Genomic DNA, 14,632 nt, shown 5'->3' on the forward strand with positions numbered 1-14,632 from the left:
TGTAGCCCCATTGACTGGCACAGTGCTTGGTATGGAGCAAATGGTTAGAAAATGTCAAATTGGATATTTTCTTGAAGATCTTGGATGTGGCCCATTTATTCTTTTGTGTGACCCATTTTTTAATCACAGAACATAACTAGAAATTCTCCAGAGAAAAAAGGATTTCCTCTGTTGTCAGTTCTCTTGAGAGGCGGTCTGTCTTCCCACCACTCATGAATCTGCTTCCATTGATATGATGACTTTTGAGGCCACGTCTCCTCAGGGAAAATACTACCATGGTTTTTTTAGTCTCTGTAAAACACAGAGCATTTTTCTCCCCAAGGGAGTCTGAATGTCTCAGTGCTGATTTCAGAATCCCTCTCATAGGATCCTAGAATTTAAGGCCAGAGGGGACCTTCAGTGGCCATCCAGACCTACTCCCTAATGTAGAGCTGAGGAAACTGAGGCTCAGGGAGGGTGATATATAACAACAGGTCACATACATTTTAAGGGCAAAGCCAAGAACTCTCCAGTTTGGGACCTCTAATAATGTAACTTCTGCCTCTCAGTGTTTCATATGACATAACCAGATCCTCTGTGTTTTGATTTTTCTGTTGCTTTTAGAAACTCTGAAAAGAGTAATGAAGCTACATCATTCTTTTTGAGTTAGCCTGTAAGTAGGAAGTGACTGAGGCAACTCTGCCTTGCTCTTTACAAAGGATGTAGCTCATAAAAGAGAAGAATCAATAGCCCATGCTCAGTCCTGACATAATACAAACTTTGGTTTGGCAAAGAGACAGAATTATGTTTGGAGGCTGGACCAGCCACATTTAAGTTAGCATGAAATATACATGTTGAGTCTTATATGTAGAAATGGATCCATTTGCCAAAGGGAATTGCCCATTTGCTATTTGGAAGCCTAGAATATAGCAAATAGAGAGTCGGGGCTTAACAGTGAAGTTAATGATAGGTGTATTTATAGAAACAAAACCTCTAACTTGCATGTACATACCCACATATATGTGTGTGTGTGTGTGTGTATGTATACACACATAATTTCTATAAGCTATAGCTATAAACTATTAAATATACATATGTTTGGAAAACTGACTAAAAGTTGATTAATAATTGACTTTTCCTTTTTAACTTTTGGATGAATTACTATTTTTAAAACTGTTAACCATTGCAGTTTATTTTTGTCTATATCAAATAGAAATGCTGTAGACCCACAGAGCTGGATACTTAGTGATCATGTCCAATCCCCTAATTTTACCATGAAGAGATTAATTAATTTGCCTGATATTGGAACTGGAATGAGAACCCTGGTTTCTAGACTTTGGTCCAGCGCTCTCTCCATCTGAATTGTCTTTATAACACAAGAATAATTTAAAAATTATTTTTGTCATTTAAGACCTGAATCAACCTTTTCTTTGAAAAGGTCCCAACTTCTAATTTCCACATGTTCAGGCCCTTCACAAATTGGCCCATTTTTGGTATACGAGCCTTAAGCTAGCCATCTTATAAACTTGTCCTTACGAGTCTCCGAGTGGGGCTTGGTAAGAACTGAAGGAAGTTCCTAATTGTCCCTGAGTCCAAGGATATTATGTGTATCTGGATTGGCTGGCTGAGGTCAAGATTGAGCATCGCTATTCCTGGGCTGTTGCTGTAGGCGTTGCTAAGGCAGTTTGCTCACAAAAGAGTCCCACTGGATGTATCTGGGGCGATGGTGGCGTGGATGAGTCCTCCCATTGGCAGCCATGACTTAGTTTTGGTGACAGCAAGAATCATAACCCAGCTACATGTCTTAACACGACTCAGAGCAATAAAAACGCTGCCTAACACCAACAACATTTTCCTCTTGTTTACCAAGGATGGTGGAATGTCTTTGGCAGGACTCTCAGTGATTCCACATCAAGAGCGGCATGACAAGCCAATTCAGGGATGAGACCAACATTGGCAAATCAGCAGTGAAAAGTTCACTTGCAAGTCAAGGCTTAAATATTGCAGTGAGATATTTTCTTTGGCACCAAGGAGGGATGCACTGAAGTGTTATTCAGGACTTGGCATGGCGATAGGGAAGAGATCTCATTTCCTCCCTGAGCACCCCTGTCTGCTTTCTACCGGGCAGGTACTGGCTAACTTGGTCAGAAAGTTCTGGATTTTTTGGCTTTCTTTTTTCATCTACCTTCAAATTCAAAGTCTTCATTACTTAGACCTTGGCAGGCAGTATGATGTAGAGGAACAGGGCCTAACCCAGGAGTCAGGAGAGCCCCGTTTTTGTATTGGCCTTGATAGACAATTCGTGTCATTTAACTGCTGTTAAAAGACACGTCAGTGTCTTCTATAAAAGGAAGTTAGTTGGACTGGCTAATTTCTAAGGTCATTCCCAATTCCAACATTCTCTGGGTCTACGAATAATGATACCTTTGGCTCACAATGACAAGAAGATGGGTCTATGGTTGTCTATTACTTTCTTTGGAGATTTTTTTTTCCCCGATGACCCTGACCTTGACTCTGATTTTTCCTTGTAGGCCTATGCTATGATGTTGTCACTGTCTGACAAGGACTCCCTCCATTCTCCATCTCATGGTTCTCCCAACATGTGGCACAGCATGGCCAGGGCTGCCGCAGAATCCAGTGCCATCCAATCTCTCAGCCACGTATGACCTTCTGATGTCCAACCAGAATTGGGACCAAGTCCTATACAGTAGCATGGCTGTTCCACAGAGGACTATTTAAAAGACTGCTGAGCAGAATGCCTTATAAATCTGCTGGGTCACCCATTTAAAGTCTGGTGACCTTAAACTGAATAATTTTAAAAAAAAAAAAAGAAAGAAAACGAAAAAAAGAAACTATTTATTCTCAATATTTTGTTTTGCACAGCGAAGGCAGCTGCTGACTTCTGGAGGATCAATGTGACTCAAAGAATGAAAACTTTGCTGGGCCAGAAGCATCTTCCAGTTCACCCAGCTCTGGGGCAGGTGGGTGGGGGTGGGATGAGGGAGGGAGTTGAAACGGTGGCATCGATACACATATGAGCACTCTTTTAAAAATCAAGAAACTGAGTCTTTTGTACCAGATCATTTGACATATGATTGGGAACAGTTGCTTTTATCTATTACTATTTTTCCCTCTCTTTGTTAAAGCTTTATGTAATTTAACCCTTCAGAGACTGAATTAGTTGTATGAAATGCACACTCGATTATTGTAGAAACTGACAACAGGGAGTCCTTTGGCTTCTCTCCCCACCTTAACTTCTTGCCTTCTTAACTACATTGTTTAGGGGAAAAAATACGTAAAGGGTATGTGTATATTGTAAACTATGGATGTTCAATGCTCACAGAGGTTCCGTACGTGAAATAAACCATTCGTCACCCCAGTACCGCTGTACCACTAATAAAACGTTTGCCAAATCATCGTAATAACATTTTAATTTTAGACAATCATGTCACTGTTTTTTAATGTTTAATTTCTTTTTTTGTTTTGTATGTATCATGTATTTATTTCTTGGCAAACCATTGTTTGTTGATTAAAATAGCACTGTTCCAATTCTGCCACTATTTTATGATGTCCAAGGCACACCCCCCAATTCTGCCTTTCAAGGAGCCAGGCAAGCTCACCTGTGTGCACGGGAGTGCCAAGCAGTGTTTGACTTTTCTTAACATTCCTTTTTTTCCTCTCTTTGTTCGTTTCGTTTTTTTTTTTCCTTTTAATGAGCTAAATAATGAATAGATGCAACTTAGTTTTTGTAAAACCGTAAACTGATTCAATTGTATAAACAGCTATGATTTCTTCATGAAAGCATGATTCTTCTGATTAAAACTGTATCCAATATTTTATGCTGGTCGTCTGCAAGCTTGTGTGATGTTATGTTCATGTTAATCCTATTTGTAAGATGAAGTGTTTCAGACCTATGTTAAAAGAAAGAAGGAAAGAATGGACTGTATTCAGTTATTTTGTCCTTCAGCGAGGGCCCAGATTTGTTTTCTTTCTGTTTGTAATCTCATTTTGAAATAATCGGCAAGTCGAGGTACTTTCTTCAAATGCTTTGTACAATGTAACTGTTATGCATTTCAGTACATTACTATGGGAGGAACAACTAAAAAAAATAAAGGATTACAATAATGAAGTATTGCCTTCTGCTGAAAGAGTTCTTCTCCCCCTGCCACCATGTCATTTTATTCCATAGCACCCCAATCCCCAAGGTTTTGTGTTATCTTGTAGGGATTTAGTGACGGCTGCATGACCTTAAAGTTCTCATGAAGATGGGCATTTTTTTCAGTTCCTCTTTGTTCTCATGATTAGATAATCCTTATCATAGTTCTCCGCCAAAAGGAAGTGAGGTGAAGGGCCCTGGACAGTTCCTAGTCATTGTTCTGAAAAATCTGGAGGATTGGCAAAGCTGGGTCAAACATGCGGGGGTGTCTTGGTAGCTTTCCTTTAATTTTTTTTTTAACTTTTAAATGTGTTAAACTTGCTTACTATTGAAAATGGAAATAGCGTATTTAAGTATAAAGAATGTAGAATTTGGGCTCACATCCCAGCTCTACCTTGTAACAGCTGTACGACCTTAGACCAGTCTCTTCTTGAAAAATGAGTGGGTTGGATGGTTAAAATCTTTCCCGGCTCTGAATCTGTGATCCTCTGGACATTGATTCTGCTCATTAAAATCATTTTGTAAATATGTCTGCTTAATTTCAGTGCACAAAACATAGCTTTTCAGTTATTCTCACAGACTCAGTTAGTCAGTAAGCATTTACTAAGTATCTACTTGGTGCAGCTAGGTGGCTCAGTGGATAGAACGCCGAGCCTGAAGTCAAGAAGACCTGAGTTCAGATCTGGCCTCAGACAGTAGCTGTGTGACCCTGGGCAAGTCATTTAACCTCTGCCTCAGTTTCCTCTTCTGTAAAATGTGTTAGAGAAAGAAATGGCAGGCCATTCCAGTATCTGCCAAGAAAATCCTAAATGGGGGTCAGAGAGTCAGACATGACTGAACCACAACAAAGTACCTACTATGTGTTAGGCACTGTGCTAAGGCACAGTGAAGTAAGGTATAGTAGGTACAAGGTAGCTACTGTGTGTTAGGCACTTTGCTAAGGAACAGTGAAGCAAGGTATAGTAGGTACAAGGTACCTACTATGTGTTAGGCCCTGGGGATATAAAGCAAGGCCAAAGACCATGAATCCATTTCCATTCACTTTTCCTCTTGAATGGTCCTAGCTAATTTGTCTAATCTTTTCCTTTGCATTTTTCATAAAAGTCTTTCCATATTTCTTTATATTTCTCATGCTCATCGATTTGAATTTTATTCCATGACGTTAATTCTTGCAGTTATTTAAACATTCCCCTATTATTGGGCATTTAGGTTATTCTCAGTTGATTTTGCAACCAGAATAAGACTGCTCTTTGAGTTAATAACTCAATATTTTTGGTAAAATTCTCATGATATATTCCTCAGGCAAAACATTATTTTTTTACATACTTTAAAATTGCAATCTGAAAAACATTCTCTAAATTTGCTCTTCCACCACCAATGAATAAGCATGCCAGCTTCTCCACAACCCCACAAGCATTGAATGTCTTCCTTAGAATTCTTCTTTTTTCCCCCCCTAATCTCTTGGGTGTGTAATAGTTTCTCAAAATTCTTTTGAGTTTTATTTTGCACTTCTCTGATTAGTCACAGATTCATCATTTTTGAAGGTATTAACAGTTTGTGTTTCTATTCCAGCATCTTTCCATGTACAAAAGTCCCATCCTGTTAATGACAGAGGGTGACAGTTTAGGTTTTGAACTCTCTGCACAATGTATGTCAAAAGTAGATTATTTTTAACATGGCAGGGGAAAACGATTAAGAGCTTAGCCTGAGTTAGGGTATTTTCCAAAGGGAGAGAAAACTAAATGTATTTAGGTCAACCCCTCCCCCATCCCCTCCTCCTTACACCACACACACACACACACACACACAGAGTATTTCCAGACCTTTACTAACACAGAAATATGTGGTATATGGGGTGTTCAGAAGGATTAGCACCTTTGGTGTGAGGGCGTGCTAAGCCTTTTTTAAGGCTTTCTTCCACCTTTGGTGTCCTGATTCACCCAACTCTCACTTATGGTTCCAAGAAGCTGTAGCATGTGCAGCAGCCCCTCCGCAGTACACCATCTTGGCAGACAGGCTAAACCAGGTTTAGGGTAACCACCTGGCCTCAAACCTGTTGGTGAGTTAGGGGGATGTCTACCCTAAGCAGATGAGAAGACTTTCCCTGGCAGAACAGGCAGATGAGAACAATTTGTTCCAATGGCCATGAAGGCAGCTGAAGCAGGTGCTGTGGAGAACTTTGAGCTTGGTCAGACATGAAAGACGCCAAGGTCATCCACTGTATCCCAGGCCATCACCACTCATCTTGACTTTCGTCCTGCCACTGGACTTCGATGACTCAGAAAGAGAGGCTGACGACTTTGTGCAACTCTTCCTCCCTTAAATCCAATTCTTAGCAACTCAAGAAATCACCCAGGATGTCACTGGTCCACCTTGAAAACAAATAACAAAAAAAACCCCAACATTAACATAGAAATCAAGAGGGACTTGCAGTTCAAATACTGTTTTAGATTGAAAGTGATCACAGAGAGACTTGTTCAAGTCAATAATAATATATTATATACATACATACATACATATATTGGAGAGGGAAGTATGCCTTCTGCAGAGTTAAAGAAACAGGGTGTGTTTTTTGAGGTAGAGGAAATCATGCCTTCAGTTTGGGTAATGTTTAATTTTACATCTTCAAAGGACATTTCAATCTTAGTGCTTTCCCTCTGAGACTGGTCCCAGCTCACGCTGTATATCTTATTTCTTCGTAGTTGTTTGCATGTTCTCTCACACATCAGACTGTGAGGTTGTCAAGGGCAGAGGTTTTTGGTTTTTCTTCCCTTTCTTTGTATCCCCAGTGCTTAGCACAGTGCTGGGCCAATGCTCACTGACTGACATCCAACTGGAGAGGTGCAGCAGGGGATTGGAAATTTCAGTCAATAAACATTTATTAAGTGCCTACCACGTGCCAGGCACTGTGCTAAGCACTTTGATACAAAAAGAGGCAAAAGACAGTCCCTGCCCTTGAAGAGACAACATGCAGACAAATATGTCCAAACAAGATGCATACAGGATAAAGAAGTAAATATGAGAAAGGAGTTAGGGAAAGCTTCCTGTACAAGACGGGGGGAGAGCATTCCAGGCATGGAGGACAGTCAGAGAAAATGCCCAGAACTGAGAGGTGGAATGTGTGATAGATAGTGAGGGCTCCAGGATAACTCCTCAGTTGTGAGCCTGAGAGACTGGGAAGATGGTGTTTTGCACGTAACGAGTTTAAGGTGTCCACTGGACATTCAGTGTGAGATGTCTGAAAGGCATTTGGAGATGCAAGATTGGAGGTCAACAGAAAAGTTAGGGCAAGATAAGTGAATTCAAGAATCAATAGCAGAAATAATTAAATCCATGGGAGCTGATGAGATCACAATGTGGGGCAATGTGGGGGGAGAAGAGAAGGGGATCTAGGACAGAACCCTGGGGGACACCTACAGTTAGAGATCATGATCCACAGGAGGATCCAGCAAAGGAGACAGAGAAGGAATTGGTCAGGTAGGTGAGGAGAACCAGGAGAGAAAGAGAAAAGTATCACGGAGGAGAGAATGATCACCAGGGTCATTGGAGGCAGTTATGTAGAGGGGAATGAGGATTGAGAAGAGGCCACTGGATTTGTCAATTAAGAAATCAATGATAACTCTGTAGAGAGCAGTTTCGGTGGAATGATGAGGTCAAAAGCCAGATTGTAAGGGGTTAAGAAGAAAACAAGAGGAAAGAAAGTGGAGACATCAATGGTAGACAGCCTTTTTGATTTAGCTTCAAAAGGCAGAATAGGTATGGGATGATAGATACTGGGGACAGAAGGATCAAGTGAGGGATTTTTGAGGATCAGGGAGACATGGGTATGTTTGTAGACCATAAGGAAGCATCCAGTTGAGAGGGAGAAATTAAAAATAAGTGAAAGGGTAGGGATGACAATCCACTGGAGGAGATGGGATGGAATGGAATCTCTCGAATAAGTGGAATGGTTGGCCTTGGTAAGGAATAAGGTCACTTCATCATGTGAGACAAGGGTGAGAGAGGCGATCAGCCTCTTGCCATGTTTCTCCCACAAAATAGCAAGCCAGAAGGCACCTGAGTGACAGGAGAAAGGGAAGGGGGAGAGAAGAGGCAATGCATAGTACAGGACCTCAATTTTTTTCTGTAAAATATGAGGCCAGAGTTTTGTCAGGGAAGGTGAGGGCAAGGAGAACCATGGGAGGTTTGAGGTGGGATGAAAAGGTTTGGAAGAGTTGCTGTGGAGAGTGGGAGAGGGAGCTTGTGAGGGAGGTATAGTAGGATTGCCCAGCAGTAGTGAGGGCCCAGTTGAGGTTGTGAAACATAAATTTGTAGTGGATCCAATCAGAATGGTTATGTGATTTCTCCATCTTCATTCATCAGTACATGTTGGCATATGATGGGAGTGATCTAAAGCTGAGATTTGGCATGGCACAGTTTGTGAAATGATAAGGGGATAGGGACTTGAGAGAAGAGTGTGGAGTTGAATTGGTTCACCAAGGGTTCAAGATAGGGAAAAGAGAGTAGCTAGTGCAGGGGAGATTGTTTGGGCTAATACTGGGATATTAAGGGATTTCTCATCGTATCGACAAAGAGTAGGGTTAGGTAAAGGATGGCATAAGGAGATGTGGAAAGTCAATAGATTATGAATGGTTTAGGGAATTTCAGAATTTGTGAATGAGGAGGTGGTAAATTTATGGATGGTGGCAAGAGCAAGAGAATGACCATCTTTGTGTGTGTCTAAGGTGGAATGGAGACCTAGGGGAATGGAGAAGTGAAGAACTGCATGTTTAGGATATTCGAGGGAGAGTCAATAAGTTCCATAATGTGAGGGCAGGTTTTGAGGGAGGAAGTGGAGAAGGACCTGGAGATCTGTGGACAACACCTACCAGAATTCTGATTGGGTGGTGGAGATGGGTAGTATGAACTTCAAAGAAGGAGAGGTGAAGCTTGAACTCTGAGGTGATTTCAGGGTTGGGAATGTAAATTTGGGCATCAACCAGAGAATGATGATGCTAGAAGGCTTTGGAATGGAAGAGCATAGAACCTTAGGGGTCATCTGGGTAGAGGGGTCAGGAAAAGGAGACAAGTAGAAGATTAAAGAGGCAAGGGAGCCTGGGATCATGTGTGGTGGCAGGCTAAGGAGGATAGAATATTTACAAGTGACCAGCAGTGCCAAAGACCACACAAAGTTCAAGGAAATTGTGTGTAAGAAAACAAGGCCATTCAATTCTGCAAAAGGTTTTATCAGCCTCAGAGAGGGAAGCTTCCATGGAGTGGTGGAAACAAACGCTAGATTGCAATGGCAAAAGAAAAATGAAAAGGGATAGATTTGGTTTGTGGCACTAGAAAGAGATTTAATGTATATTCAAGAGAGGAGGTGGGTATGAAGTAAAATGGAAAGGACCCTGAGGCTGGAATCACAGGTCCTGGGTTCAAATCTCACTTCTGACTTTGGATAGGCAAATAATTTAACCTCTTTGGGACCCAGTTTCCTCACATGTAAAAAGAGGGTGGTGGAAAAGCTGGTCTAAGAGGTCTTTGAGACCTAATGGAAAGAACAGTGACTTGTAAGTCAGAAGGCCAGGGTTTTGAGTTCCAGCTGTTCTATCTTTTGAATTTTGAATTCTGGCAAGTAACTTTACCTCCTCCTTTTACAGAGAAAGAAAAAGGGGGTCCTTCTAACTCTAAATCCTACTATTTTATTTCAGGAACAGGATAAAATAACTAACCCCCTACTCTACCTCAGTCAAATACAAGCATTAAGGTTCATTTTGAATGTTAGGGCACTTTTAAAAAGGACTAGTATAGATTCAGACATAACATTGCTTGCATTTAGCCTTAATAAATAAAATAATGAAACCCATTACAAAGTTTCTGTGAGACTTTAGCTTTGACCTGGAAAGACTAGCTCTGCCTGGGGTGGGAATTTGTTGATTTTGCTTATCTGAAATTGGAGTCAACAATCTCAGTGGCTTTGAATGGCTTCTCAATGTGCTAGTCATTCATTTACACCCAGGCAGTCTTCACATCTGGGCCTTGATAAAGCAGGTGTCCTTCCTATCTGCCTTTATGGCCCCTGGAGCTACCCAGTGTTAAATTATTGAAATCAGAAAAATCGGGGGCCCATTTAAATTGTTCTAGAGTGGCATCATAAGGGATTGGCTTTTATTGATAACTTACAGGAAATGACAAGAGCAATCAGATTTATAAGCCTGAGAGGCTTACAAGTTAAATATTTGCTTCACTCTAGGATTAGGTGTTGGTAATGGGGAAAACTCACCAGAACAGACATCTTGGGTCTAAGAACAATGCAAAATTAGTTTGAAGGGATTTCGGAGATCCTAGGGTAAGAAGTTTGCTTGGTTGAAGAAAATGACTCAGCTCAAGGTTTCCCTCCTGCCAGAAGCCTTCTCTGGTCCTCCCAGCCTCTCTATATGTATCTTTGGTGGTATCTCTTGTCTCCCCTATGACCATGTCAGCTCTCTGTGGCTGGGGCTGTTTTCTGCTCTGGGTTTGTTTCCTGAATATTCAACATAATGACTGACCCTTATGAATCACTAGATAAATACGTGGGGATTGATTGGTTAGCCTGACATGATAGCTTTCTTTAATATTGTTGTTCACCCATTACTGGTGACATCTTGACTCTGGAGTGAATTGGATTTACGTAAGGCAGAATTGCAAAAAGTCTCTCTTCCTGAGTCATTGAAGCCCAGTAGCAAGGCAAAAGTCAAGATGATGGCCCAGGATGAAGTGGATGACCTTGGCATCTTCCGTGTCTAATCTCTAAGCATTCCACAGAGCCTGCTTCAGTGGCCATCATGGCCATCAGAACAGATTGTCCTCATTCGTCCATTCTCCTGGGGGAAATCTTTACATGGTTGGGGTAGACACTCCCAAATTCAATGATGGGTTTGAGGCCTGTCAGTTACCCTCAGCTTGGTTTAGCTTATCTGCTGCTAGAGCTTCTTGGAGCCACAGGTGAGAGTTGGGTGAAGGTGGACACCAAAGGTGGATGAGCAGTTCTGAAAACGACTAGGCAAGGCCTCACAGCAGATGAGCTAGCCCTCCCCGAACACCTCAGACATCCCAACTACGTATAGCATCACAGAAGGGGCCTCAGGCCATCTAGTCCAATGCATATATCTCTCCACTGGACCGTGAGCTCCATGAGTGCAGGGACCAGGATATTTTGTTTGTTTCGTTTTTGGCCTTTATTTTTATCTGCAGTGCTTAGCACAAGGTCTAGCATGTAGCTGGTGTTTCATAAATGCTAGTTGATTGACTAATTCTACAGCACATTCACTAACTGGTTATCCAGTCTCTGCTTGAAGACTTTCAGGAGGGGGCTGCTCATTCCATGTTGGGCTATCCCTAACTTAACTTGACTTAACCTATCCCTCGAATTGATCCTACATTTGGGTCTTTACAACTCTCACCTATTGCTCCCAGTTCACCCATTAGGTGGCCTTTCAAAAACTCAAAGCCCTAATTCCCAGGGCTTTCCAAGGCTTCCCTTTAGAAGGGGGAACAGCCTTTTCTCCTTGGCCTTAGAGGGAAGGAAAGGTGGAAAGGGCTTACTGGTCTGAGCATTCCCAGAGGTCTTCAAACTAGGGCTAGATGAACACTCATCAGGGATGGTGGAAAGAAGGTTCCCTCCCAGTTGCGAGCTTCTGGTCTCATCTAAGAGAACAGTTTTGGGGACAATTCAGTTCAAATCAATAAGCAGTTATTAAGCATCCACTATGTATCAGGAGAGAGACATCCTGCAATAACGGATGAGGATCTGGCCTCTGACTATAAAAGTCCTGTATTCCAGTTCAATTTCTGGCACATACTAGCTGTGTGATTCTGGGCAAGTCACTTAATACCTCTCTGCCCGAAGGAACTCCTGATAATTATAAATTGCAGACAAGCTGTCATTCTGTATTGATAGACTTCTGTATATCAGTAAGATCACAGGTCCAATAAAGAAATAAAAACTGGGTTCTTTCACCTCAATGTCTCTGAGCTGGCTGATCATGTTACTTAGTTTTTTGGCTTTTCAATCACCTTTACCCACTCAATCCACCAATATTTAAAGGATACCTCTAGGTCCATCCTCTGGGCTAAGCTCTGTGGGAGATACCAAGAAGTGTTGACAGGTCCCTGCCTTCAAGGCCTTGCATTTTGTGGGAGAAACATGACAAATAGGCTGGAACTGTTAAACACCAATAAAAGATGTAAATAGCAGTTCAATAAAACAATATAAAAGATGCCATAAGGTAATAGTACCCAAGTGCCCAAGGACTGTGTTGGAGGAAGTGGGGAGGAAAGAGCTCTCACCTTCGGCAGCATGGACGGCAAGGAGCAAGTTGGGGAGCTTCTCAGAGGAGGAACCTAACTTTGGGTCTTGAAGGCTGGGTAGGTTTTAGATACCCAGAGAAACAGGGGTAGGGAAGGGTGAGAGAAAGCGCACATCCAGGAAAGTACCACTGGTTTCAGGGCAAGTGAATGACCCCATTTCCTTCCCTGGAGTGGAGGAGGAGTAAGGTAGGTTGTAATATGCCTGTGGGATTACCCTATGGATGGACCATTTACATTTTATGGATGAGCACTTTTCTATATAAAGTTTTATTGATGCCTTTTATTTTTGCACCACGTTCATTTTCAAACATCCCCCTTCCCCACCCTTTGATTATTTTCCAATATGCCTATTCCCTTTTCCCTCCACAGTAAACCATCCTTTGGAACAGAGATTTAGAAAAGAGAGAGAAGAGCAAAGCCAAGGGGCACTTCAAGTTCTCCCAAGGGATATATTAGGTTCTTTTGAATTAGATTACATCTAGGGTTCCTTCTAATTTAAATTGATGAGTGACCGTATCTGAGAGCGTATGTACCATCCTACAATGACAGGAGGCAAGTACATTTAAAAAATCATCTCAGGATCAAGTTCCTCTCTTCATTTACACTTTTGTATAATTTTTTCCTGGTTCTTCATAATTCAGTCTGAATCAGTTCTGATCAATCTTCCTATGCCTTCCTAATTCCTCATATTCATTGTTTCTTAGAACACAATAATATTTCCTTAAATTCATGTCCCACAATTTGTATGTTCCCTAGTCAATTGGTAACCACTTTATTTCCATCTTTTGTTGTTGCTAAATTGTTTCAGTCACATGTGACTCTATGACTCCATTTGGGATTTTCCTGGCAAAGATACTGAAGTGGTTTGGCATTTCTTTCTCCATCTCATTTTACAGATGAAGAAACTGAGGCAAACGGGGTTAAATGACTTGCTCAGGGTGACACAGCTAGTAAGTGTCTGATGCTAGATTTGAATTTAGGTCTTCCTGATTCCAGGCTCAGCACTATCTACTGCACCACCTATCTTTGCTGCTTTCAAGAGTGTTGCTATGAATATTTTAGTGTATTTTGACTTTCTGACTTTGATCTTTTCAAGGAATATATCTAGTAATGAGATTTATGGTTTAAAGGTTATAATCATTTTGGTCACTTTTTAGCATAGTTTTCAAATTGTTTTCTAGAATAGATGGACAAATGCATAGCTCCACCAACAATGTATTAGCATCCCTGTTTTTGTTAAGTTCCTTCAACATTGACAACTTCTATCTTTTGTCATGTTAGCCAGTTTCCTAGTTGTAAGGTAAAACTTTGGAGGTGTTTTAGTTGAGATTTCTCTGATTTAGCTGTTAGGACCATATCTACCTCATATAATTATTGTGACATAGTGCTTTCTTTCTCAATTATTGAGAATAATTTATATGGCATACAACGTAATTGTTCCTTAAACATTTGATAAAATTAACTTGTAAGACCACTTGGACCAGAGCCTTTTTTCTCTCCTTTTTATGGCAATTCAATTTTTCTTAAATTGAGTTTTTTAAAATGTCTATTTTACGTTTTGCTAATTTTGATATAATACATATTTTTGTAGGTAATCATCCAGTTCTTTTAAGTTCTTGGATTTATTAACATGCTAACTGTGTATGGTAAGTTCTGATAATTTTTTTTTGGTTTACTTCTGTTGGTTTATCTCTCTTTATTAACTGTCAACTTAAAAAAAAAGTTAAATGGATTTTCCTCTTTCTTTTGGATCAAGATAGCTAAAAGTTTTTTTTTTTATGAGTCGTTTCAAAGAAGTCACCTTTAGAGTTGTTTATCATTTCTGTAGTCTTTTGATTTTCCATTTTATCTACTCCAATTTTCAAGACTTTTTTGAGGGGGTTGTTAATTTGTCCCTTTTCTCGTTTTGTTTCTATATTTGCAGGCTCAAGTCATTAATCCTTTTTTCTAATTTGTTTGTGTACTTTTCAGAGACATAAATTTTCATTTGAGGGCTGTTTCAACTGCTTCCCTTAAAATATGGTTCTTTCACAGACTTTGTTGCTATGATTTGTATGCCGGCCCAAGCGTTGTTCAGAATGTCATTAAGTCTTCATTTAAATGTTCACCGTGTAGTATCTCACCTTGGGGCTACTTTCTCAATTCCTACTCAGTTTGTCAGTCTAGCTC

At 40.8% G+C, this 14,632-nt stretch overlaps 1 protein-coding gene across 6 annotated transcripts in view; it reads left to right on the plus strand.

Annotated features, from left to right (window-relative positions):
• Positions 1–4,108, plus strand: part of MECOM (MDS1 and EVI1 complex locus) — a 54,302-nt gene extending 50,194 nt beyond the window's left edge. For 5 of the 6 annotated variants that reach the window (XM_027876141.1, XM_027876143.1, XM_027876142.1 and 2 more), the window contains one exon: positions 2,511–4,108. In XM_027876141.1, the coding sequence (XP_027731942.1) occupies positions 2,511–2,645 (135 nt within the window). In that variant the 3' untranslated portion in view covers positions 2,646–4,108. The remainder of the gene's footprint in view (positions 1–2,510) is intronic. The other variant, XM_027876145.1, reaches the window with a different exon arrangement.
• The last annotated feature ends 10,524 nt before the right edge of the window (positions 4,109–14,632 follow it).

The sequence above is a fragment of the Vombatus ursinus genome, unplaced genomic scaffold (assembly GCF_900497805.2).
Source record: "Vombatus ursinus unplaced genomic scaffold, bare-nosed wombat genome assembly UNPS02014810.1, whole genome shotgun sequence".
Lineage (NCBI taxonomy): Eukaryota > Metazoa > Chordata > Mammalia > Diprotodontia > Vombatidae > Vombatus > Vombatus ursinus.